Source organism: Rhopilema esculentum, chromosome 6 (assembly GCF_057945365.1).
Source record: "Rhopilema esculentum isolate cy_ngs chromosome 6, ASM5794536v1, whole genome shotgun sequence".
In the NCBI taxonomy this organism is placed as follows: domain Eukaryota; kingdom Metazoa; phylum Cnidaria; class Scyphozoa; order Rhizostomeae; family Rhizostomatidae; genus Rhopilema; species Rhopilema esculentum.
Window position 1 is genome coordinate 6,623,386 of NC_142820.1, and position 25,268 is coordinate 6,648,653.

At 35.8% G+C, this 25,268-nt stretch overlaps 2 protein-coding genes across 6 annotated transcripts in view; both read left to right on the forward strand.

Moving 5' to 3' along the window:
* The window catches only part of LOC135686472 (uncharacterized), a 44,819-nt gene that overhangs the window by 6,501 nt on the left and 13,050 nt on the right, over positions 1 to 25,268 (forward strand). Inside the window, exons 2-6 of one of the 5 annotated variants that reach the window (XM_089109017.1) lie at positions 17,302 to 17,406; positions 20,154 to 20,305; positions 20,781 to 20,910; positions 21,612 to 21,915; positions 22,676 to 22,814. In XM_089109017.1, the coding sequence (XP_088965143.1) occupies positions 20,223 to 20,305; positions 20,781 to 20,910; positions 21,612 to 21,915; positions 22,676 to 22,814 (656 nt within the window). In that variant the 5' untranslated portion in view covers positions 17,302 to 17,406; positions 20,154 to 20,222. Of the gene's footprint in view, positions 1 to 16,737; positions 17,407 to 20,153; positions 20,306 to 20,780; positions 20,911 to 21,611; positions 21,916 to 21,938; positions 22,437 to 22,675; positions 22,815 to 25,268 lie in introns of those variants that run through there. The other 4 variants (XM_089109016.1, XM_089109018.1, XM_089109019.1 and 1 more) reach the window with 4 other exon arrangements.
* On the forward strand, positions 682 to 7,137 carry LOC135686497 (uncharacterized). Its single transcript, XM_065202742.2, has one exon. It carries the CDS (start codon positions 3,787 to 3,789, stop codon positions 4,648 to 4,650), a length of 864 nt encoding a protein of 287 aa, XP_065058814.2. The 5' UTR covers positions 682 to 3,786; the 3' UTR covers positions 4,651 to 7,137.

The window sequence follows — 25,268 nt, forward strand, 5'->3', positions numbered from 1 at the left end:
GATAAAATTGCAATAAATAATTGTTTGAAAACGATTCTTGTCAGTTTAAAAGAAAAGACGGAGATGGATACAGAGAAGGAGCTTCCAAGGATTCCTTCGTTAATCAAAAGGGTCTCAGAACTCTACCTATAGTCCTAATGTAAGGAAATGATCATATTTCATTATTGTTTATATCGCTACCTGACCCCGAGAGCGGAAAATAAAAAATAAACGTGTTTTATTTCAATTTGCTTGCGATTTTGAACAGATTAGAATAACAGATGCCAAAACCTGCACGAAGAAACGGCTGTGTAATGTAACCATGGCAACTGTTTAACCTATCATGCAATGTGTTTGTTCGAAAACAGGTGCAGCTAAAATGAGATTGCATAGTTGATTCCTAAAACAAAGTGAGCACACAAAAGCCAAACAAAATAAGAATATTAATGAAGAGATAAATGGTAGCTCAACGATAAATCGTTATATCATTTTATTCACGCAACTCTTGCCATTCTTTATCGTCATGTCATCGTCACAGCAATTTGATTATATGTCTTCGTTTCTTCATTATTTTTATGCATGGTGCAGCCCTAGCTCGTAGTTTTTTTATGTGTCTTCGATTAGAAGGGGGAGCCTTTCTTCTTACAAAAAGAAACTAGCATCTTGTTGGTCGTCTAATTGCCTCCCTTGCACTCCAGCTTGTGTAATATAGGTACTTATTTCATTTTAGGTCAGTCTTGCGTTTATGCTTATATTTGTTCATGCTTCTCTTTGTTTAGGATATATTAGTTTGTCGCGTGTTAGTTTTTCATGTTTTCCGGTATAGTAATATTTTACATGCCCTTTTGCTCTACAAAGTTCCCCCGCGTATCCTAATATATCTAACACCTCCTACTAGTTAATTTACGTATTGCACGATAGATACCGACAATAACACCGGCAATTATTGATATTAGTTTGCTATATTGTAATGCTGTTATATAAAGTAGAATACGGAGAAACAGTTAGTTAGAGAGAGAAGCGTGGTGCTTGCGAAAGGCCACTGCTATCAAACATGTAGACACTAACTCACACACACACACAAAGAACTGTCATGGATGGAAAGGCTAAGAGAGGGCTGATGGCATTCAACCCGAGTGGCTTGTGAAAGCACTCGAGGTTTCGTTTCATATATACATAATTTAATGGCGTAACAGTGCTTGTGAAAGGCTGTTTAGTACCTAAGTTTCGATATTGTGTAAAAGAACGTCTTAGCTTTGGATTGAACAAAAGGAATTGATTTTGTGTGTCAAAACGTGTCATTTATTCGCTCGGTCAATCGCTCAAACAACGAATGGTGTCAGAAGTTTTACAAATGTATTACCAGCAGCAAATTTTACAATGGTGACAGGAGTGGGATTATATGGTGCTGGAAACAGACCAGAACCCAGATTCACGAATCAGTTTAGGACATGTACCTCAAGATGGAAGGCGACGAACAACTGTTCCCGAGACGACAGTTCGAACACCCTGCATACCATCCAGAGATGCATAGTCAAACCAAGTAGCTGGCAAATATCTCAATCACAGGACTTGTCGATTTCTAGTTTACGGACACAAAATATTCATTGGACGTTTAATTATTTTTCATTAGATTCACTTTAAGAATCGAGGACGATTCATTTTCCTTGATAGGGAGGTATGTAATATAGGTACTTATTTCATTTTAGGTCAGTCTTGCGTTTATGCTTATATTTGTTCATGCTTCTCTTTGTTTAGGATATATTAGTTTGTCGCGTGTTAGTTTTTCATGTTTTCCGGTATAGTAATATTTTACATGCCCTTTTGCTCTACAAAGTTCCCCCGCGTATCCTAATATATCTAACACCTCCTACTAGTTAATTTACGTATTGCACGATAGATACCGACAATAACACCGGCAATTATTGATATTAGTTTGCTATATTGTAATGCTGTTATATAAAGTAGAATACGGAGAAACAGTTAGTTAGAGAGAGAAGCGTGGTGCTTGCGAAAGGCCACTGCTATCAAACATGTAGACACTAACTCACACACACACACAAAGAACTGTCATGGATGGAAAGGCTAAGAGAGGGCTGATGGCATTCAACCCGAGTGGCTTGTGAAAGCACTCGAGGTTTCGTTTCATATATACATAATTTAATGGCGTAACAGTGCTTGTGAAAGGCTGTTTAGTACCTAAGTTTCGATATTGTGTAAAAGAACGTCTTAGCTTTGGATTGAACAAAAGGAATTGATTTTGTGTGTCAAAACGTGTCGTTTATTCGCTCGGTCAATCGCTCAAACAACGAATGGTGTCAGAAGTTTTACAAATGTATATACCAGCAGCAAATTTTACACTTGTATGGCCGCAAAATCCCGTAGCTTGTATGTTAAAACAGGCCCTGATTCGCGTATAAAAGGGAATCAGAGATGTTTAATAAATTATTGTACGTATATGCTCAGCAGGATCGAAAGAAGCATGATCGGAAGAAGTTTTTAGTCCCATTCTTTCTATCTGATTGGCCTATCTTTGTGTATTTTCATAAAAAAGCTATGTAAAATTGGTAAAGATATCAAAAAAGCCGGTGTCTTTGGTTTGATAATCTATTTTATTTGTTTAAAACTCAATAGGTTTGATTTGAAATTCCATCAACGTACGCTTTTTCACTTTGCTTTTATAAAAGAAATAAAATGATGTTCACTTGCCATCTGTTATGGTACGGTTCTGCGGAGGAGTAATTAGTCCAAGCATTACAAGTCAATGAAAAGATTTGAGGACACCTGTTTCGTGTACTTCGGTGTTGGTTGGCCTATTTGAATACAAACAGGATAGAAACTAAAGAGGTCTATTGTCGCTATTCAACTTGCTGGCCGCAAAATCCCGAAAGGCCGCTGCGTGAAAGTCGGCCTGCGTTCGTGTGCTGTTTTTATGAGACAAAGGCCGGATGAATAATGCAAAGCAGACAGTGAGGCTCAGTACACAAGCACATTCCTTATAACAGGTGTTCGTTCGACAACGACGTCCCTTGTATCAAGGTAAATGTGTAATGACTATTAGCAGATTCTAGATTCTGAGTAAGTTTATGAAAGTCTGGTTCTTAAAAAGAGGGACATCCAAATCTCAAGCGTTGATGAATGACGCAATTATCACACAGTGTCGGAAACTTTCAAGCGTGGCGTATAATTGATCAAAGCAGCTAAAGAGTTCAATTGGCGAAAGTTGATTGTTAAGAAAGTAGTCATCGTTCCAACTCCTAGACGAGAGCATTGACCAATTCCTCGAATTAAAAGAACAACGGGAATGCCATCTACTGGACTAGCAGCTCACTGGCTTATCATAAATTCAAAAGAGTGCCGAAGACGAAACTGTTTTTACTTTGACTTGAAGGAAAAATTGACCTTTCTCGATAAGTGTGATTTAATAAAAGCGGTCGTATAAGTAAATGCACCCGGTTCTATGGCCGATGAAGGATTGTCTGGTCAGATTGCAGCGATACAACAGAGCACCTTCTTGTATATATCAGAAAATAAGTTTTTTCTCTCGCAAGGTTTGACGGAGAGGGAACTTGCTAATAATACATTCTTGTAAGAATTATCTCTGGATACCTGCAACTGTTGATAACTTCAATATGCATTTTGCCAAGAGTTGGCCAAGTGTTAGCAAGCATGTCCGAAATACATTGCTTTTGACTTTTTGAGTTTACCTTGAACTGGAACTCATTGATATCAAAAATTGAATTATCTTGGTAAGGGATTTGCAGGTGCATCGCTGTTTCTTAAAGGATAAAAAGACACTGAAGGAAAATGAAGCACTGTTCTGAAAGGGTAAATAGTGAAACATTCGTGGAAGAATTCGTTGGAAACAGACGGCTTTACGACGGAACTGAAAATCAAGTAGAAGAAGAAGGGAGCATTTTCGACAGGTCCGGAGAAGAGAGTAACGCGCTGAAGTCAAAAACAAACTCCGGAAAGAAGTCACATAAAGACCAATGTCTAGACAGAGAAAACTGCCTTTCAGCAGTCAAGCGTGCAAGGATTTCAAAAAAAAAAGTTAACGGTAAAAAGGGGATAAAGTTGCCCCACAAACAAAGAAAATATCTTGCCAAGCTTCAAGAAGCGTTCGAAACGAAGAAAGAAGTTCCGCTAGACGATGAAGAAAGCAAAGAGAAGAACTTCAAACACACAAGTAGTCCTGAAGTAGTCCTCAATCCATCTTGTAATAAAGAATTAATTGTTGATCATATGTGGAAAGAAACAACTTCGCGGCTGGAAGAGAAAGCAAATTCAGGAATCAATAGTACAAAGCAGGTTTTAAATGACAGTAAAAAGGCATCAAATAACGTCCACATGCAGAGACGGATACTCGCAAATGCGCGAGAGAGATCGCGGGTACACAAATTAGGAGAAGCATTCAATATGCTGCGCAGGGTCATTCCAAGCTATACTGCAGATCAAAAACTTTCGAAGTTGTCTATTCTCAAAATCGCAATCAACTATATATCAGCACTTGGAAGCCTCCTTGATTACGATACATCAACACATGCGAAACAGCTTTTTGAATCGAGTGTTAATGAGTGCACATATGCTTTGCAGTCGGAATTTGGCAGGGCCAAGGGTGTGAAAGGAGCAAGAAGAACGAAAACACAAGATACAGACAGCAATAAATAGGGAATAGCATACGTTCAACTTTAAAATTGCTTACCTTGGGGGTATTTGTTTTTTCGAGACAGAAATAATGGATTCTGATAACAGAAATTTTATCTAGCTAACTAGCTTCTAGAAGATATGGAGCGCCCAAAAGTATTTAAAAACAATGCAGCATTCTCAAATTTTAAATTGCGCCTTCAAATTATACTAGGAGAAAATATGAGTGACACGACCAGGGCAGGATAAGGGAAGTTTATTTTTAAACCTTGTTCTGCACTCATTTCATATTATTCATTTTCGTTTGATTTTCACTAAGAATTCATTCAACAGATAACTAAAATGCCCACTTTCTTTTTAAGATACAAAACCTTATTACCAATGGATATTTGTAGCAAAGGACTGCATCAACAGCATTTTGAACATAGTTATAAATTAATTGTGGTATAATATCGACATTTAAATAGATAAAGGGGCGTCCAATTAAGTTCGTTCTAGTTAAAAAAGTTTTGATAAGACTCGGTAATGCTTTTTTTTACTGTTTGCTTCAAAAAAGCACAGTTTATAAGAACATCGGCGCTCGATTTGCCAGAAAAAAAAAGAGCATGCCTGGTCCAAGATAAAAGATCGAAAGAAAAAACAATATGTGCTTGAAAATTTAGTTCGTGTTAACAAAACAAAGCAGATTTTGTCACCTGATCAACCATACTGCTGAAAATGTCATACAAAACTGTTATTTAGTAAAGAAACAATTTATAGTATGTAGTTATAGAGTTCAATGTTGAAATAAAAAAAATTTAGAAAATGCAAGCCTCAAATTATCCAAAAAAATACGAACATTGAGCCGTGGCAAAAATTATCTGGTTCTTATAAAAAGTAGACTATATTCAGATAAAAATACAATTGTTAATTTACATTTATCTGAAGAGGAAAAGGTGTAGGTTATCTGAGAATGAAAATATGAAAATTAGATCATCAGGCCTATATAACCGACTCTGTTCTGGAATTGACGATCGAGCAAAGAGATCAGTTAGTACTGGAGCACTGGTCGTTACATCTACACAGCAGACCAATTAAGTGTATCACCAGGATGCTACCTAAGTGTTTCTGCGAAGTGTTCGTTGAGATGGATGCAATTCTTCAGTTTTACTCTCAGATGTAAGGGAGAATAACGTTTTCTATTAAATAATCTAAATTGACAAAGAGATCAGCATCTGATCAAAAATAGCTTCCTTACAATAGATACCGTAGAAGAAGAACGCGCTTATATGTCTCATCTCCAAAGGTACACAGGCCTAAACTTTTCCAACTTTGGATTATTGAAAAAAAAGTAATGAAGATCAAAAGAGCTCTCAAAACGTTAAATTTTAAATCACACGCTTTTAAAGTAAATGGAGTGTCAGCCAGTCAAGCAATTTCATACAGTTTACGAGCCCGTGCAAAGCAAAAATGTTAAGTATGTTCTCCTTTATCCATTTTCTTTTTCGCCTCAAAATGTTCTCAATATGAAATATGTTTTTATTGAAAGTTACAACAATAGTCAGCTTTAGTGGCGCTCTTAAAGTTTTAGTTAATTTAGTTATAGTTATAGTTAAAGCTTTAGTTAATTTACGACAAACAATTTAGTGGCGTTCTTAAAATCGTGGCTTTTTATAGCGTTTTTAGTCTCTTTTGCATATTTCATAAAGCCAAGCCCGACAAAGCGATTGATAAGTAGTGGATGCATGGTCGCAAGCTGCAATCATTCCCAGGTGGTGGAGCCTTGATTCTTACTTACCAACATCAATAGACACAAGCCAATTTGAAAATACATGAGTTTTTTTTAATTAAAATAATTTTTTCAAGGAAGAGATGCTTTCGTCTCATTCAGATTGCGGAGAACGTGCAGGGCTGTTAATTGTAATTTTCTAACTATCAATTCGTTTAAAGGCACATTCAATGTTAATAGGAAAGAAGAATCTGATTATATCAATGATCCTAGAGAGAAATCCACGATAATCCCAGTTTATCGTCTGAATGACTATAATTTCGTTCATGATGTTATCTCTATCCTTGCAGAGTCATCCACGTAAATCCATGTTTAATTATCAACATGAATGTACTTTCCAATTAAACCGAGAATATGTTTTTTGCTTCTACCAGTGTACAGGTGTCTTTCTGCCCACTCTTAAATCTGTTATTGAGAATATGAAGAGTTTGCTAATCGTATAAAGATATTAACTTTGAAGGTATCCCTTCACTCCCAACAGTGTTTTTGCATACAGCAATTTGCTTATGCAAAGCTTTGACATTACAAGTGATTTTTTATTCTTGATGAACATCTGGCAAGCCATGATCTATGAATTATAAAAGCGTGAATTAGAGCTCTACATGGGCAAAATTTGAGTGGCCGAGGTTTTCATTGCATGAATATGTGTTTTAAGGCAGGTACCAGTATTTTTTCAACTTTTGAGGCATGTCTTTTAAAACTTAATTAATTTTTTTAAATCCGCCTTTATGAATGTAATAATTTTCCGTCGTGTCTTAAATAGGAACTTGTTGATGCATCGATGCAGAGACGCCTGCACAAGATTAAGGCTGTTGCGACAGTGTTGGTGTTGAGGGCAAGTAGTAGAATTTTTTCCACTGTTCCATAATTGATTATTTGTTAGGGATGGCAGGGGAGAGGGTGGTGCAAAATAAAACATGGCATGGTTCTGTTTCACCATAGTCATAAGAAAAGAGATTATGGTTCCACCCATACAGCTAAGAATTTTGCAATCAAAGTCTTTAAACATTGGCAGAATGTTGAGAAAAAATTCTCCATGGAAGTGGGTCTTGAATGGCCACGAGAGTGTAAAATTGAAAATAACAATCACAAGAATCAAATTCAAATCAAATAATTGGTAACTTCAGCGTGTTTTTATATTAAGGCATAAAATAACCGTAACAACCTCGTTCTGAAGATGGGCAAAATGGTCTGTATCTTATAACACGTTATTGATTTTTGAGATTATTATCTTCTTCTGATAAAGAATTTTCCTTTATTAATGACGGAAAACAAAAGATGAGATTTTTTCTAATTTTTAAATTTTTAATGAAAATTAACATAACAAGAGTGGCTAAACTAGAGATCAATTATTTGCAAGATTCTATAATCTTTCTTAGGAGAGAATATTTAAGGGCACTGCTTGCCCCTTCTGTCCCTCCTGGAAGAGGGTAGGAGGGGCAGCTACCCCCTGCAGCCCCTCCAGGATAGGCGCCCCTGTATTGATGTTTACTGCATCGATGTGTAAAAGTGTGCAAAGATGCATGTATTAAGTCAGAATCTATTAATGTAAGATTATTTATTTAAATAAAAAATGACAAAAATTATTTAAACTTTAAAATTGTTTAAAAATTTAGATAAACTTCAAGTGTAACATTAAATTGTATTCTCAATTCAATACGTGAGTACTTTTCAAGAAAAAATCTAAACTTTATAAGTTTTCCGTTCACTAAAGCTATTCTTTGAAATATTATCAGAGAACTTAACTCGAGTCACTGAAAATGGCGTCATATATTTTTTCTCTCTTTTAAAACTCGAAAAAGTCTGCAGAAGATTGCATATGCTTTTGGAACAGCAATTGTTTACTTGACTAACTGAGCACATCTCGCATCTTATGACTTTCAAGAACGTTTCCATAACAATTTGCACATGGTTTGTAAGATGGATGTTTTTTAAGAAATGTTTTGTATTCTTTTATTTTTCATTACTCTTTGCTCGTGTTGCATCAGTGCTCTCCTGTGTCGAGAGAGTCACTCGTGGGGCATGGAGGCGTAGGAAGTTTGTGAACAGTTTCAAATACTTCGGTCTACCGTACTTTTGTGCAAATTTTTCATTCTTAACTTTACAAACTAAATTGAAAAATATAAACATGTTTTATTGAGAGTACAATTTGGGTATTTAACTTTAGACTTTGCCATATAGTAGACGGCTTAAAATATGCAAAAGTTCAAAACATCACAAAAATTTAACTGATGTTATCTGGTAGAGCTCAATGAGAAGCCACATTTGAAGTAAATTGTTAATGTGAAATGGCATTTATTGCCAAAATATAAGAAAAAAGAGTGAAACACAGGCGAAGGGACCGTTGCCACATCTTGATTTAACGTGTTCTACCTTATCACTTGTGATTTTGCTACATGTATATGTGCCAAATTGAAATCATTACCAATAACCAAGCATCTAGGTAGGAATGATTTTCAGGTAGGGAAAGTGTAGATACCAATGTTGTTGCAGTTTTGTGTAAACCTCAGATGCCAGTATTGATTTCATAAGATAAGAAATAGCTGTATCGTCAATTTTGGTTTTTGCTTTCAAACGTCAAGGAAAACCTTTCGGCACAAGCAGCACCCTTTCGCCAGCAACCATAGCCTTCCCTCATCAGTGGCAATCTGGGAGGGGGGGGGGGGTAATGATGTCTCAGGAAACTTGAAGAATCAATGTCACAGGCAACATGTGACGCAGATTTATTCCCTCCACCTCTCTCTCTTTAAAATCGATGGATATGCTTCACCCTTCTATAATCATCAGCAGGGATTTTCATCTTGAATTGTCATAAGTTTCGTCTGTGTAAAAATGTCAATCGCAATGAAATTAAAATATTTTTAAGATTCAATCCAATCCTTTATATGTCTTCCCTTGAAATAAAGTTGAAACAAAGTTGTATTTTTTCAGTTCTAGAGGGAGGGGCTCAAAAGAGAGAGGATTATTAAAAAGAAGGGACATGTCGAAAATTTGAAGTAAAAAATGTTTTAAAAATGGCCTTGTCAATTTTGTGTTATGAAAATATCATGCAAATGTTTTAAGAAAATTTTGCTAGCAGCTTCAAAAGTTTAATTAATCAATTATAAGAACCTTATCTTCATCAGAATCACCAGGATCATTTGTTAACCCTGGAGCATCTTCTTAACAAATTTTGACTGACTTCCAAGGGGCACAAACAAGTCTTTACATGACCACGATTCTATCATCATCACATTTGTCAAGAGACCCACTAAATGCGCTTTTTTTCTTCGTTTGACGTCAAAGGCTAAAGAGGGGGCTTTAGTAGAAAGGGGGTCTTATTTTAAGTTTTTGCTTGATAAGGGAGGCCTAATAGAGAGAGGCGCCTATTAGAGGGGGTGGCTTAATAGAAAGGAACTAATAGAAAAGGGGCTTATTGGTTTTTCTGTGGAATCTCCATGGTCAAATTCACTACTTGATTTTAGCAGACAGATTTAGCATAATTGAGGAAGAAAATTGACATGCAGTCAACTTCCACCAAACTTTACCTGATATCAATTTCAGCTGCCAAATTGTTCGAGGCAAAAAACTGGCGAAGCTTCTTTGACTAAGTTTCGTCTTTGTTTTGCAGCCATCTTTACTTTACATGGCAACCAATGATAGGCACCACTTGCACTCATTTTATAGATTAGGCCATGACCTGGCAGCTAAAAAAACCAGTTTTTTCCAATTGACCCATCACTTAAACTTTAGGCAAAAATATTTCGAATCCTTGAACTATAAGTTTTGCTTGAACAGAAGTTAAAAAACGAAATAAACAATTTGTGGCAGTCCTAGGCCCATTGTTTGTCGTCCATTTACAGACAAGTGTTGACGGAATCTTGTTATTAATGCTGGTAAAGCCTGGTTGAAGGCATCTCAATTATGTTTAAAATCACTGATAGCTGAAAAACCTTTTTTCACAGATAACCCGAAATTTTCTCAATTATGTTCAATTGATTTTCACACCCGCTAACACGAAAGGATTTTTTTGCTTAAGTCACGAAATATCGATGTTTATCATCGAAGGTGGCAGAAATAACAAGTTTATCAACACTTCGAAAAAATCAGCTCTTTTGGCCTTTTGAACATTATTATTGTCCACAAAATTGCGAGAACTAGAGACAAATTTCACTCAAAAAACAACCAAGTCTGCAAGTTAGAAAAGGCAAGTCTGCAGAAAGAGAGGTAATGCAGTAACTGCTTAATTAATTTTGTTTCGAAAGGGTATCAAAATTTGTTAAAATGACAGAAAGTTCAAATTACCCTTCGTCATGAAAACATTTTGTTCAAATTATCAGGTAATGGAGTAACAGAGCTTCGACTGTATTTAGAATAGCAGAAATAAAAAGGTGGCTGTCAGTCAGGTGTTTTATTTGTCAAACACAATTCCCATTTATTAACTTCATAGTTAATTATTTTTTGGATATTTCAAATTTCATTCATATGTTATTTGTTTGGATTTGTTTGTATTTTTTGAATTGGCAAGTCTCAATTCTGGTAGAGACTAAAATACAAGAGAAAATCAAATGCATTATCAGTTACGCACCTGTGTGATTACCAATTGCAGTTTTATATTTATGAAAACTTAAGCTATGAAAAGTAAACAGTTTCGAAATGCAATCTGAATAAAATTTTCAAGCTTTAGTGTAGATTTTAACACAAATAGAAATCGAGATTTCCGAAAGAGACATTCAAGTAAGCTCCGGATTAGTAAGTTTTTAATGTTTCAAAGATAACAAAATTACCAATAATGTGTAAAATAGAGCCTCAGGTCACAGATTTTAAAATAATTCAAGTACCATGCTGGTATTCGTCAAGCATTTTCGAGAAAAGTGGGTTTCACTTTCTTTTCACATAATCATAGGGCTGCGAAGTATTTTAAACTAGGAATTAGGCGACTTGCCATCTGACCAAATTGTCTGCAGACAAGACAAGCAGCAAGATTAGTCCCTGCAAGATGCTGGGCCTAAGTAAATAAAGATTGTAGTTTACAAGAGTTGCAAATTGTTTAACAAAACAAATTGTCATGATATCAAGATAGATATCGTTGATAGATATCAAAATGGATTGTTGTATTCTGAAATTCTAGTTTTGAATCTTGAAGGGTGAGACCTCTTGCTAGGATTGTATTATGTCCTGGTTGGACATTTCAGAATAGGGTTTTTCTTTGCTGGCTTGAAAAGTTCCTTTTATCAACTTTATGAGAAACTTACCTATACACCCCACATCGAATGTTTGTAACTTTTTCAAATGTTTCCAGCCCTGAAAGTTTCTTGAAGGCTTGTAGGATCTCATTTATTGAAATTGTTTCGCATTGACACAGTAAATCACAATTCGCGTTTATAAACAAAATAATTTTTGCAAGGGAAGGAATTGTTTAAAGACTGCATGCACAAAAGATCATGTTTTAAAGCATGAAAGCAGTATTGATTGGCTAATAGTATAGCAAAATATGATGTTGTGATTGTCTCCTTCAAACATAGTATTTCATGACAACAGAATGTTTTTACTGGAAATCTCACAGGCTTTTGTCGTATTTGATTAAATTCCATTATACGAGCTCCATCCAATAGCCGACTTTCTTCTGACCGTAATATTGACTGTAATATTACTGTCAAATTGATAATTGTCTCAAAAACCTTTTGATATAATTACTAGTGTACCGCAGGGGTCAGTTGTCTCACCTGCACTCTTCATCTGATTCATCTGCGACCACGTCTATCATCAAAGTTAACCCTTATGCATTCCTTTTCCGAGGACTTCTATCGCTTTAATTTTTTTTGAAAATACAATGCCAATCTCGTGCGGATACAGGCTTCCAATCAATCTAAATATTCTAACCATAGAACGAGTGCAAACATTTTCTTCTGTGTTGAGCAGCATATCTTTTACAAAATTTTTTTCCTCAATTGGCATTTCCGTTTCTTAACCTCTCTCCAAGAAAATCCCATCCAATTCGGACAAAAAGTATATCTCACATTCTTGGCTTCTTTTTTAGAATCCCAATGCCTGCCAAAAGTCCTTGGAACACCCTGATATTTCTGTGAATTCGCGTGTCCCCTTCTATTTCCATGTCAACAAGGAAGGTGTTGCCCCCCTTCCCCCTCATACAATGTTAATTCGCTAGCTGAAAATCATAGCTATGTAAAAATGTATCACTTGTACATGTAGAATTATTCACATTTCCGCGGCACAACATTTTACAAGGGGGGGGGGGGGATGTTGCAGCTCGTGCACAACGTAAATTATAGCAAGTGTTCCAAGACTTTTGGCAGGTATTGCAGGTCTAAAAACTTTGATTTTGATTTCAGACTTTGATTTCTCACCATTCCTTACAAATCTCGCATTTGCCTAACATTTGAGTACTGCTGTAGTGTAGCAGTGGTGTTCTCGTAAAATTTTAGGAAACATAACTCAAAAGTTAGAAACAAAAGCAGCGTTTTATTAGTTTTTTCTTCAGAAATATAATTTTTTTTGTTTTTCACACATATCTACGTTGTACATTTATCTATCAGAATGTGCATATGTACAAAATGTTTATATTTATATACTAAAGGGGTGAATGCAACAACTTTATACGGCATCATCATCACCATCAGTTGTCTAGGTCGCTGGACACTGATAGCCTCCACAAACCCCTTTACTTTTTTCTATCTTGTGCTATTTTTACTCTAGTGATATATGTGATGTCCTGTAGATCATCCATGTTCCATTTTTAAGTATTCCGCATTCTTTTTCCATAGAAATTGGTAGTGATTTTCTTTGCCAATTTGCTTGTTTCTTTTTGGGCGACATTGCCTGTCCATTGCAAGTTTGTCTTTTCCGATTCTTTTACACCGTCTACAACTTTGGTGTATGACCTTTCATTGTCCACTTGTCCACAGGCACGTGATGGTAAGCATTGTTCTTCCCATGCTTCCCTATGCCACTGCAAATTCACGCCAGTGTCTATCTTTCAGCACCAAAGCATATCTGCAAGTATAGCTCCATCTTTAACCCTATCTAACCCTATCGATTTCACTAAAGGACGAGTTACACAACTTTTCAAATGATTTGTTTAGTGTCTCATCGACCTCTGCTTGATTACTCGGTCCGGGCCTAGGCTCATCGACTAAATCAGCAGCTCCATCAACCGTTTCTAAATCTGCTACTGCTGCATCTTGCGGTCTCGTTCCAAAAAAGCCTCTCCTTTTCTTCCTTTTGATAGTACGGAACTTCATCTTGCTCTCCGAATAAAAATTTACATAATAGAATAGGCAATTTCAAACATAAACTCTCGTCTTGATGTTGCCAAGTGCTTTAAAACCAGTGTCCGACGGGATATAAAGCAGAGCCTTATGGGATATCATTCATTGGAAAGCACGGTCAGATATCATAGTAGAAAAACGAGAAGGGGTGAACTAGCAAGAAATCGTCCCTAGCAACGAAAAATATTGGTTGCTAAGGGAGAAAAACTCTACCTGCGACATTTCAAGTGACAAATTAAATCACTTTGGGGGACTATACATTAACAAGATGCAGTTTTTACATAAGATGAAAGGTGTATCTGTCAAAATATGTATATTTTGAAATTTCTTAAAATTTTCACATTTGCTTCAAAATTGAATATCAACAGCCTCCTTAATCGAGCAGTGTTCCACATTGGTAGACTCAACTATCTAGACAGGGAATTTTGTAGAAAAAATTAGCAAACTGCCTAACCCCAAATATTATTTCACATTCTTACTAAATCGACCATGGAGATTCCAAATTCAAGATAGGCCAAAGAAAATTGTCACCAGAAGTTACTGTTTCTGATGACGTCATCAAAAAAATGATAAAAAATCTTTAAAAATCAGCCAAGGACTTGACCTCAACTTTTCTTGCATTTTTGCCCTAAATTAACTAAGCAGATTTCAAATCTGAGATGAAATGAAAAATATCTTGAGCGGAAGTCAAATTTTTTGATGACGTCATCAACTTGGAGAAAATTTACTTTGAACCTTTATAATTGTTTTCTCGCAACTATCATTGGCAAATATGCTCCATATTCGAATAGTACACATTCAAGCCTTTGAAAGATGTATTGAATTACTATTATACTTACTTTTAAACGTTCTTTCATGATGTCATCATCATTTTATGATGTCACTCGTTGCTCTCAACTACATTGTCCTGATTTTAGGCCCAGATTTCTTTGCGATGCCTCATTTCTCAAAGAAATGATAAAGTAAAGTAGGAACTTCGTGGCCTATTTGATAATTTTTCTTTTTTATAGTTTGATAGCTCGTGTTTTTAAAAAACAAGTTCTGTCCCCGCAAGTAAATTTGTTTAAAACTTCTGCAACTGGCAATCGTGGGGTATAAGTTTCTTTATGACAAACTAAGGCTCAAAAATTCAAATTTCAACCACAATTTGAGCCCTGCCTTAAAAAATTAAATAATTATTTACCATTCGGTGTAATTTTTGTAAGGCGAAATGCATTAAATACACCTATGAAATTGTAAGCGTTAAGGATATTAAAGAAACTGTGCGTTCAACTTTTTATAGACTATAGAAATGTTAAATCGTGCTTGAATTGCAATTTCACATACAAAATCTGGCCGTTTGTGGCGGCGGCTAATTAAAGTTTCAAGTAAACACATCTGTTGCAAATCTAAAGAAAAATTTAGCCGTTAATATCCAGCCCGTTTTAGCCAATTAATGCAATTTTCATTACAGTTTATAATACACATTTTATAACAACCAGAAAATTTAAATTTTTCAAAAATCTGAGGCCTCATCTGCCAACAAAACCAGTGAGACATCCTTTAATTGCCAACGAATTCAAGAATTAACCTAAGAAGCATCCTTCTATGAAAAAAGCCCCTCGTTTTCGAGATGGACGAGCTCAGCCTTAGCTTGTTCTTAGTTTGTTTTGAACTCTTGACCAATTTTGAGGCTCGTGTTTTTAAAAGATTGTTCTTAAAAAAAGAGTTTAACTCGGAAAAAAATTTAACCTCGAAAATCGGGTATTTGGCATTATAAATATAAAAGAGAAAGAGGCAACCGAAGCATAAAAAGCCAAGAATGCATTTTGCTCTCGCAAGCTCAAAAATAAAAACTTTCACCAATGTTGAAAACTTCAAGGGTTTCGAAAGGGGGTAACTGAGGTCAATACCCCAGCATTACGAAAGAGTCCGTTAATTGCATGCCAAAACATATAGGATGATATCCAGGGATGTAGTGGTAGAGGGGGGGCTCAGGGGGGTGTAGCCCTCCTTGTTAACACTTTCGAAAAAAGTAGGGGGCTCAGCCCTCCATCGTCGTTTTTGCTTGGATATAGCCAAGAATCATGGAATGCAAAGAAAGCTGTGAAGATCTGTTGCTTCATCACAGGTCAGCCATGTACGACTAAACCAGAGATAGAAAAGAGATACAACTGATAGATTTAAACACATTCCAAGCTTTATAAACATGAAAATGTGCACAAAGTTTTACATAAATAGATAGAAAATTATTGAACGATTTCTAACTGAGTACGTTTATTTGCAGTTTTTGCATTTTCTGCCTAATAGGGTTTTCTGCCTAGAACCGGTTGCTATTATTTGACTCTGTCTTGCTTATTTTTAATATTTTTTTTACATATTTTTTTTATATGAACAATACAATTCTTGCTGACACCTATTGTTCTTTTTGTGTGGATAATTTCAGGCTTGGGTGTTTTTAATTTTGTTTTTATTTCAAAATTGATTTTCTATATCTGCAAACTTTGAATGCTTTCTAAATCTACTGAATAACACAGTTGCATGGCATTTTAAGTAGCACTGTTCGTAAGCTGATAAAATCTGCTCTGTCTTTTTTAACACGAGAGATAATGTGTCAATTCAAAATCCAACCAATTAGTCATAATTATTGTAAAAAAAGGCTCATGAATATACTGCCTAGGATCTTCCTTATCAATTGTTATAAATATTTTTGATGCATTTTCTGGCCATCCTTAGAATGTCATTTATCAAAATTTTTCTTGCCGCCACGCCAACCATGGTGGTGGCTTTCATTAAAACCCTGGGCAATATAAACATTTTGCCCCCATACTTGCAGTGAAATTTCCCCAGCCCTTCACATGGTATCAATGTTGTGATCTCTGCTACCACTCAAGACAGTCCTTGTACCTGGCTGTTCAACCAAAAAATTCAACCCTTTCATGTTCAAATTGCAATGATGACATGGCAAAGAACAACTTAGAAATTTCATAGAGCCCCCCTTGTTAAAATTTTACGACTTCATCCCTGATGATATCTAGCTTTTGCTCGTTCTCTGTGATCAGTACGTCCGTGAGTCGCTGAAGATAAGTTGGACGTGGCAAACATGACTTTTGAATTCCTCTCTGCGGCATTGTGAGCAAAGTAAATCGAAGGCTTTTTAAAGAGGTTCGAAATTTCTAAAATGCTTTTCTCTTTTAAAATTATGCACCGTCAGGTATTTTGACATCATCAGAAAACTAGTGCAAGTCCTTTGGTATTGACATTCCGCGGAGATTTGCATTGCAAAGAGAATCCACGGGGCTTTATTTAACATGAGTATTGTCATGCTTACATTCTGTGCACAAATAAGTACATAATATACCACATGAAGACTATTGATATTACCAGCAGAGAACACGAATGGAGTTTTATTAAAATAGCTGTGTTTCTCCGTGCCAAATTTTCCTTTGGAATAATAATTATGGAATTTTACAGTATTGTTGTGTGACGACTAGCGCTGTTCTATTGAAAATTCAAGCATCGCTGGATGTTATTTGAAGTACGAATTTGTAGAAGGGATGCTTCATTGCTAAGCCTTGCAATAGAGTTCGGCGTCTTCGTGTTTGACTTCTGGCGAGGAATGCGTCTCACTTTTCACAGAACTGTGGTATTGCTTTCTAGGAATATGAACCGAACAAACAAAATGTGATAATTTTTGGCACTGGATTCAGAATGAAACGACCAGTTCGCTGGATGAGCACGGACTATCAAAGCAATGTTTGAAAGGTAAATCTAAGTATTTTGCTACAAGATGCACATAATCGACGAAAACTAGCTTGATATGTTTTATGATCTCAGCATTATATATTTTTGCTGGTAATTACTGTTGTCTAGCGAAAGTATATGTTTTCCCGAAGCAAACGAAACTCTGAGAGTTGTGTTTGCATGTTCAAGAAACACAAGCACTACTATTTTGCGTGTGTTTAATACTTAGGTCTTGTCGCATAATCGTTCTCACGAACCAGAGGTTTGTAAAGAGCGAAACATTCGCAGTCACAACTTTAAACTTTGTAAGGCTCTATCAATGCGAAATGAAAGATAGATACAGGATTTCTATTAAGAGAAAAGAGTTTCAATCGTTTTATTTGTATACAAGTCTCATTCATGTACAATTATTAGCAAGAAACTTTTCCGTATAGCATACCGATATGGCCTACACTACCGAACGAATCTGAGATGGCATCTATTTAACCTGTTTTGATAAGGCAATTGGATATACCTGACACAATGAAAAGAAATGAAAAGTTTCACAATGAATTAAGATTGCTTTGAAATGGTTTGTTTGCCTATCTGAAAGCAAGAGAGCGAGATCAGTGAAATATTAGCGGCTGGCTTTGTTGATTAGCCAAACTCTGCAAAGTTTGGAACTGTCGGGTAAATATTGCCAAAAAAATGAACGAAAGTTTGTGGCAAACATAAAAGCTTCAGAACAAAGACCGACAGTTAATCTTTCAGAGAAGCCTGTGTTGTAGTTTAATAAATGGAGTAGTAAGTTATGATATACGCTAAGAATTGGAATGGAGTTGCAATAACTCCTTTTTCTTTTATAGCTCCTTGTTCTTCTTCAGGCCTAAGCACGTATCCATCGGCGTCTTTTTAAGAGACTGCAAACCTTACAAACATCTCAGTACTGAGAGTTTCCTCATAATTTTAAACTGTGAATATTTATAAAGAAAACACAAATACAAATGAGATCTAGCTGTTAAACGACCGCCTTAATCAGTGGGCATGAGCTAACTGTCTTATAAACAAATAAAAGTAAATTTTCATCAATAGCTTTTATTTTGATCTTGTAGTTCTTTTTAGACATCATCAATTCTAGTATCTTGTCAGAAAATTGTATTGTGATTACTTATATTGAATTTTATGTGGTATGGATTGATGACGAAATGCAACGGAAACTAAATCTATTGTAACCTTACATTTAGCATTTTTGAGACACAGGCAGGAAAATACAGTTCACATTAGAGAAAAAAAAGGGTTTCTGATTATTACAGAAAAGTTTAACAGGACTAGCAACTAGTTTGGAACTCGTGACAGAGTAAAATGTTTCTAAAATTTATAAAGTCAGCTAGTTTATTACGTTTATTAAGAGAGCAAAGTATTAAGAATTCTCAAAAGAGCTAGCTTTTAAACTGTTCAGCTGCTCCATTATTGAGATTCATATAAACAATGCTCGCAAAAACTTAAAAGCAACTTGACAGAAGCAAAGACGAGAACTAACTCAATACTCATAGACTGCTTCGTTTCCTAGACGAACCTGATGCGAAAAAGGTAGCATTTTAACTCTTCAAAGAATATGCAAATACAACAGATCCCAAGTTCCCACATCATATTTACTTTTGAGTAACCTAAACACTGTAAACGCTGAGCAAGGGATTTTCTGCCTTTTCCGCATTCTTGTTTAGGAATTTGTAAACAGATCTTCTTCCATCTTTTGACTAATTTTGTGAATTGTAAACGCTGATCCTTATTTAATCCTCTTTAAAAGTTTATCTTCAAGATTTGAACAGTGCTCACCATATTTACGTCTACGTTAGATACAGGCTTGAGACAGTAAGGTTCTGAAGAGCTAATTCTCTAATTGCATTAATTGGAGTCACGAAATAAAACGACAAAAGTGTGCAGAATTCGCATAATTTTGTGCAGAGCAATTCTTGTTTTTTTCTTTATATCCCGGCAGGTACAGCACTAAGACATGACCAACACCTTTGTTCATTTCGTCAAAAATAATCCGTTCCTCTGATCTATGTTAAAAATATACGGTTTCATCTCTCACAACTGAATAAATTTTGACCCTTCAATTTTGAAAACCTCTGAAAAAGAATAGAGAAGGAAAAGTTCTAAAGACATTTTGTTAATTGTTCTGGCTATCGTAAGTGAAGGAATCATAGTCCCATACTTTTTCATACAGTTGAATCTTTCTACATAATAGTGTTATTGGTCTTTAATTTGCCCTTGGCCTTCCTACTTTTCAACCTGCCTCGGAGCGGCTACGGGTTCCATTTAAATCCTTTTTACCCTATGCAAGGGAATATCGTTCAACCATCTTAGATCTTTTATCGTTAAATCTTGTATTGTATAAAATAGTCTTAAAGTATGGAATGGTCTTACCCTATGTATCAATGTAATCTTGTTTTCTACAGAGAGAAAGAGATTTCAAATCTAAAAATAGCCCCATTTCTATCGTAAGATATCTTTTTTCTCTCAAGTTGCTGAAAACATATTTGAGCTAGTCTCCTTTTTCATATCAAAAGAAAAAGGTCCTGTCCTAAGTTAATCTGTGTGATAGATAACCTCGTTTTAATTATAGTTAATTACTTTGTAACAAGGGTAACCTTAAAATATTTCTTTTTACTTTAGGTGTTTGACCAACATTATTTTTGTGATAGAATGCAATTTGATTCAAGACTGTGATTGGAAAAACTCTGTTGTGATTGCTTGTGATCCCTCTTCAAATTTTTCCGCCACAGGTCCCTCGTATGCGAAGCAACCTTAGCCTTTTTAAGCATGCATAGTTGGAAATTAACTGACATTCGAGCATGACAGAAAAAGAAGTCAACGAATTTGGTCACGGGTTGCTGCACAAAGCTGTTATTCATAACAGATTGGATAAATTTGTTTAGTAAGTGTTCGGGCTATTCGATAGGCTAATTTTGGCCGTTTTAATTTTTTGATGACCTTGCGAAGGAGCTGAATTCTTAATGTTTCCCTGCAAACATGGCTTGTGATTCAACTGACATTCTATTCCAACCCGCAAATTACGATCGTAAGTAAAATTCCATCTGAACCTTGGAATTCTCGTGATTGAATTTTTGGCATATTATACCTTACAAGTAAAATTTACGGCTCAAACAAACATTTTTGAATTATAAAATGCATTGAAGCAATGCTTGAATAAGAACTAAGGGGATCTGTTATGGCATGTCAAGCTGCGACCATATGGTTGACAAATGAGATATGAGATAAGACTAGAAGCCCTTGCTAAACAAAAGAATTTACCATTAATTACTCTTTGGCTTTAATTTTCTAGACGGTGATTGCAAGAAACTGAATTCTATTTTGTGCTGTATTTGGCTAAAAACTTTACTTTTATCTAGCCTTCTTCGGACAGGACATGACTTGAATGTAGAAGATGAGCTTGGATTCTCGCCTCTTCACCTAGCGGCATTCTTGGGAAGATGTGAGATTTTGCAGTTAATGTTCAAGCTAATCTATGATGAACAAAGGGTATGGATGAATTCATTACTTTGAACTATAAATATAGTACTCTCTGGGCAGTATCTAGCTTTTAAACTTTCAAGAGGACTCGTTCTTCTGCCATCTATTATAATTTGCTTCACTAATGGATAATTCAAAAATTTTGAGAAAGATGTAGAAGAATTTGATGTTGGCACATTTTTATTTTTTTAAATGAACAAATGAGCTCACCATCTAATGTCTTTGCTCAATCCTTTCTATCTTGACAAATCGACTGCTCTCGGAGAAGATAAAAGTTTTACATGAATAGCATGTACAAACTTTAGGCCGATATCGATCACGTTATTGTGAATAATGGCTGTTGACATTTTCTTTCTCCGAATTTAATAAAAAACAACTCTTAACATGGATATTTATTCATAAGACGCAGATTACATATAAATACCTGGCTGCCTGAAGTGGATCATCTATCAGAATTTATATGTTATCTTCAGGTAACTTCAAAAAAGACGCACTTAGGTATCCGATAAGATATGTATGTTTGACGTATTTCATTATAAAACGTGGCTCTCGTCTGTACACCTTTATGATGATTATTATTCCAAAAAGATAAGCTGACCATTGAAGACTGTTACAAGTATTCAAAGTCTTTAAGAGAATAGGGCAACATGATTTTATTGTAAGGTGTTTATGTAAATCCATTTATCTGAATATTTGATTCTGTTCATTAGGAAGCGCTGCTACAGAGACCTCACGATTCACTGACAAAAGGCGAGACTTGTAGAAACACTCATTTCATTGATATCAACGCCAGGACAAAGAATGGACAAACTGCACTACATTTAGCTGTAAAAAATGGTCATTATGGTGTTATTGTTTCTTTAGCGAGTTTAGGGTGTAACCCAAACATTGTAGATCAGAGTGGCCAAACAGCTTTGCAAGTTGCAGAAAAACTTAATCAAAGAGCTTGCATTGATGCTCTGAAGCAAAAACAAGATTTTGCTGGAGAGAAAGCTGTCCTTTATCACAGCACAGGTAAATCATTTGAGAGGTTGGATTTCATCTGAAGAAATTTATCACTGTTAATTAATATATTTCTGACGAATATTTTGCAGTTTTTTTAAAATATGGGCAGGTTTCTATCTAAACAAAAGCTTAAAAGAAAGCAATTGCCTGACCAGCTGTAAAGCAAGTCAATCTCTGAACACCTGCAACTAAACACGAATTTTTCACAAATTCTAAATCGTCATTATCTCTATCAGATATTGGCGAGTTTTTCAAAGAACGTATCGAGTGAACAAAGGGCTGTTGATCCGAAATTACAGCAATGCCGACTACATTTTCTTATACGCAGGTGACAAAATTTAAAACTAGGAAAGGATACCGGAGACAGGTAGAAGGGAGGGGCGCTTTTCAGACATTCACACCTGAAACATATAAGCAATAGATGGAAGCAAGGGTTTCGTTCATCGAGGAATTTGTTTAAAAGAAAGTTGGCGTAGGACTTAAACCATAGCATTGTCAGACAATTAAAGAATCTTCAAATGTAGAATAAGGTACGCAATTCTGAATAGCACAATACTGAAAGTGAATCTAGACAATGAAGATGATAAGAACGTTACCATGAATACAGATATGTTAACGTATAAACATTAGACTGTAGTATCAAAGGAAACTTGTAGCATGACATCCTTCATCAACACGATTTATTGCAAATAACATTTATACTCCAGTACACACTAATACTACACGAGGATCGTTTAGCTTCAATTTTTGTGTTTTTTTTGTCACTTAGGCGCGTTGAGAGAAGAAGACTTCAAGATGGCAAGAAATGAAGCTGTTTTGAAATCAAAAGAGGTGCCAGTTTTTCAAGCTGATACCACTCTAAACGAAAACCTAATCACACACCAAACTCATGTTGCTATCAACATCTGGTAAGTAAACATACACTCTTTTTGGTTTGGAATAAAAATGATTTTGAAAGTGGTCCAAAATTTAACGATTAGACTGTAAAAACTTCAATACAAAGAATATTCTGAAGAGACTGAGGAATCTTATAGCGATTATAGCGAGGATCTATTTAAACTAAAATTGTAGAAAATATTGTGTTTTATTAACAAAATCATGGTACAAAGTTGTTTCACCAGTCACAATGTAATGTGGAGAGCAAGAACTGCAGTTTTTCCAACTGGCGTCAAGTCTATTAAAATAACCAATCCACTTGACCTCCCTGAAATTTCTCTTCGGTTTGGTCGTGTTGGAAAACAAATGCCACCATGTTTTTCCTCCGTAGAGCTACGCAGCTTGTGTAGCCATGGGCAGTTGCGGATTGGCTCAGAATTTCTAACCAGGCGTGAGAAACTGAAGAGGGCCAGAGGGCGTGATATGAATAGCTAAGGCGTGGTTAAGCGAACAATTGATCGTAATCTAGCAATTTCTAAGTAACATAACATAACATAATGATAATGATAATGATAGTCATAATGATAATGATAATTATAATAAAGCACTAAAATTGCACCATGTATCTACAGGGTTCATGCTTCTTTGCAGCTGAGAATAATTTTGCGCAAAAAAGATCAACTCGTATTTTGGGTTTCATGGCAACAGATGTGACAAACTCGCAGATCTTTTCATCAAATTCATTTTCAATTGATATCTAAACGAAAATTTGATATCTTACAGAAATTGTCATAGCTTTAAGCATAATAGGAAGGTTTCATCGACGTTTACGTAATAATCCGCTAAACCAGTTTGATTTTTGACTTTCAGACTTTAAGCGTGATTACACACGATAACTTCCACAAAAATTTCAAGCTTATCCTTTCAAATCCACTTTGATAAAGTGTCATCACAAGAAGCGTTTTTTCTTTTGCTTGCCAAGACACAAGTGATCGATCCTGCCTCCTTTACACTTTAGCACCTTGCTTCAAAATTTCCATTTCTCTTTTCTGAGAACTTTTCTCTTTCCTTAAGTCCATTATCATAACAAAAAACATGAATTGTACACTGTGTACGCCCAGACGAGCATGGGCCGGCTCCGTGTTTCAAGCGCATAGCCCGGTTTTGATTTCAGGGGACGTAAAAGGTATTGATTGAATTTAAATGGTCGATTGTTTAATACGGCCAGTGCTAGTACAGAAATAGTGGAGACGTTTTACGAGCTTGAAATATGATAAGCTTGAACCAAACTGGCTATATTGTAAAGTGGTTTCGCAGCAATAGCCTCTGCGCAGCTTTATTTTGGCTCTCGCCGGTCTTTTTCCAACGATTTAGCGCGTGTGTAAGTTGTGTTTTTTCAGTTGAGTTGAGTTAAGCATTAGTGTGATAATGCAATTATCCCTGTTAATTACGTGGTAGTTTTTTTCGGCCTTATACTTCTCAACCCACACGGTTTAAGGTTTACAATAGGCTATTTCCATTCATGGACAAAGACATGCAGAAAATAAAAAATCAATCAGTTAAGAGCTCTCAATCAATGGAAGGGGTCGATATTTGAAAATTATTAATAAAAGGAGGTAGTACGAGTAGCTGCAATCCTTATCGAAGGTCTTGAAACGCATCCAAGAAAGAGAATTTCAATTTGCCACTTCATATGATCGGATTCGTTCAGGTACAGTAAAACATTGCATGGTGTCCCGGGGTTTGCACTCTTTTTATTTTAAAAAGAAGAATATTTAGGCTAAGAATCGTACAATTTTATAAATATATTAGAAGAAGATGGAATTTTGAAAAAGGGTTTTAGAGATGGTGAAATGGAACTGGAGTTGAGAAACTTCAGCCCCTGGAATTTAAGCACTTAACACAATTGTCTGAAAACAGAGTGCATGCGGATCCAAAGGAAAATTAGCTTTGTGAATCCATGCATTCAGCCTGAAGTTTTCAGATAACACCGGCGACCGAGTAGTCTACCAGAAGTGCGGTATCCGGAGAATGCAGAACTTGCTAAAATTTTCGTTGACAACCGATTTTTGATGTAAAACGTTGAATCAAGCAGATCAAATCTTGAGTTGGTAACAAATGTTGTCTTTCTTACCCTAGGCCTTAGGGCCTAAGTAGGTGTACCTCGATAGTATCGAAAGAAGGTAGTACACACTACACACACACAGGGGCGGATCCAGAGCAATTTTGAAGGAGGGGTAGTTGGTAGTTGGGGCGCTGAAAAATTTTCAAATATTGGTTACGAGAGTACGCTGTATATAACAATTTCAGATACCTTTTCAGAATAAACAACATAACTTTGAGGTAATCCTTGAAGCAAATTAACCTAGAACCTTTTTCATCTGATTCTCATTCTTCAAAAGGGGCGCACAATTTCCAAAAAAGGGTCGCCAGGCTTGCTTCAACTCGTTGAGGGAGGGGCAGCTCCCCTCCCCCCTTAAATCCGC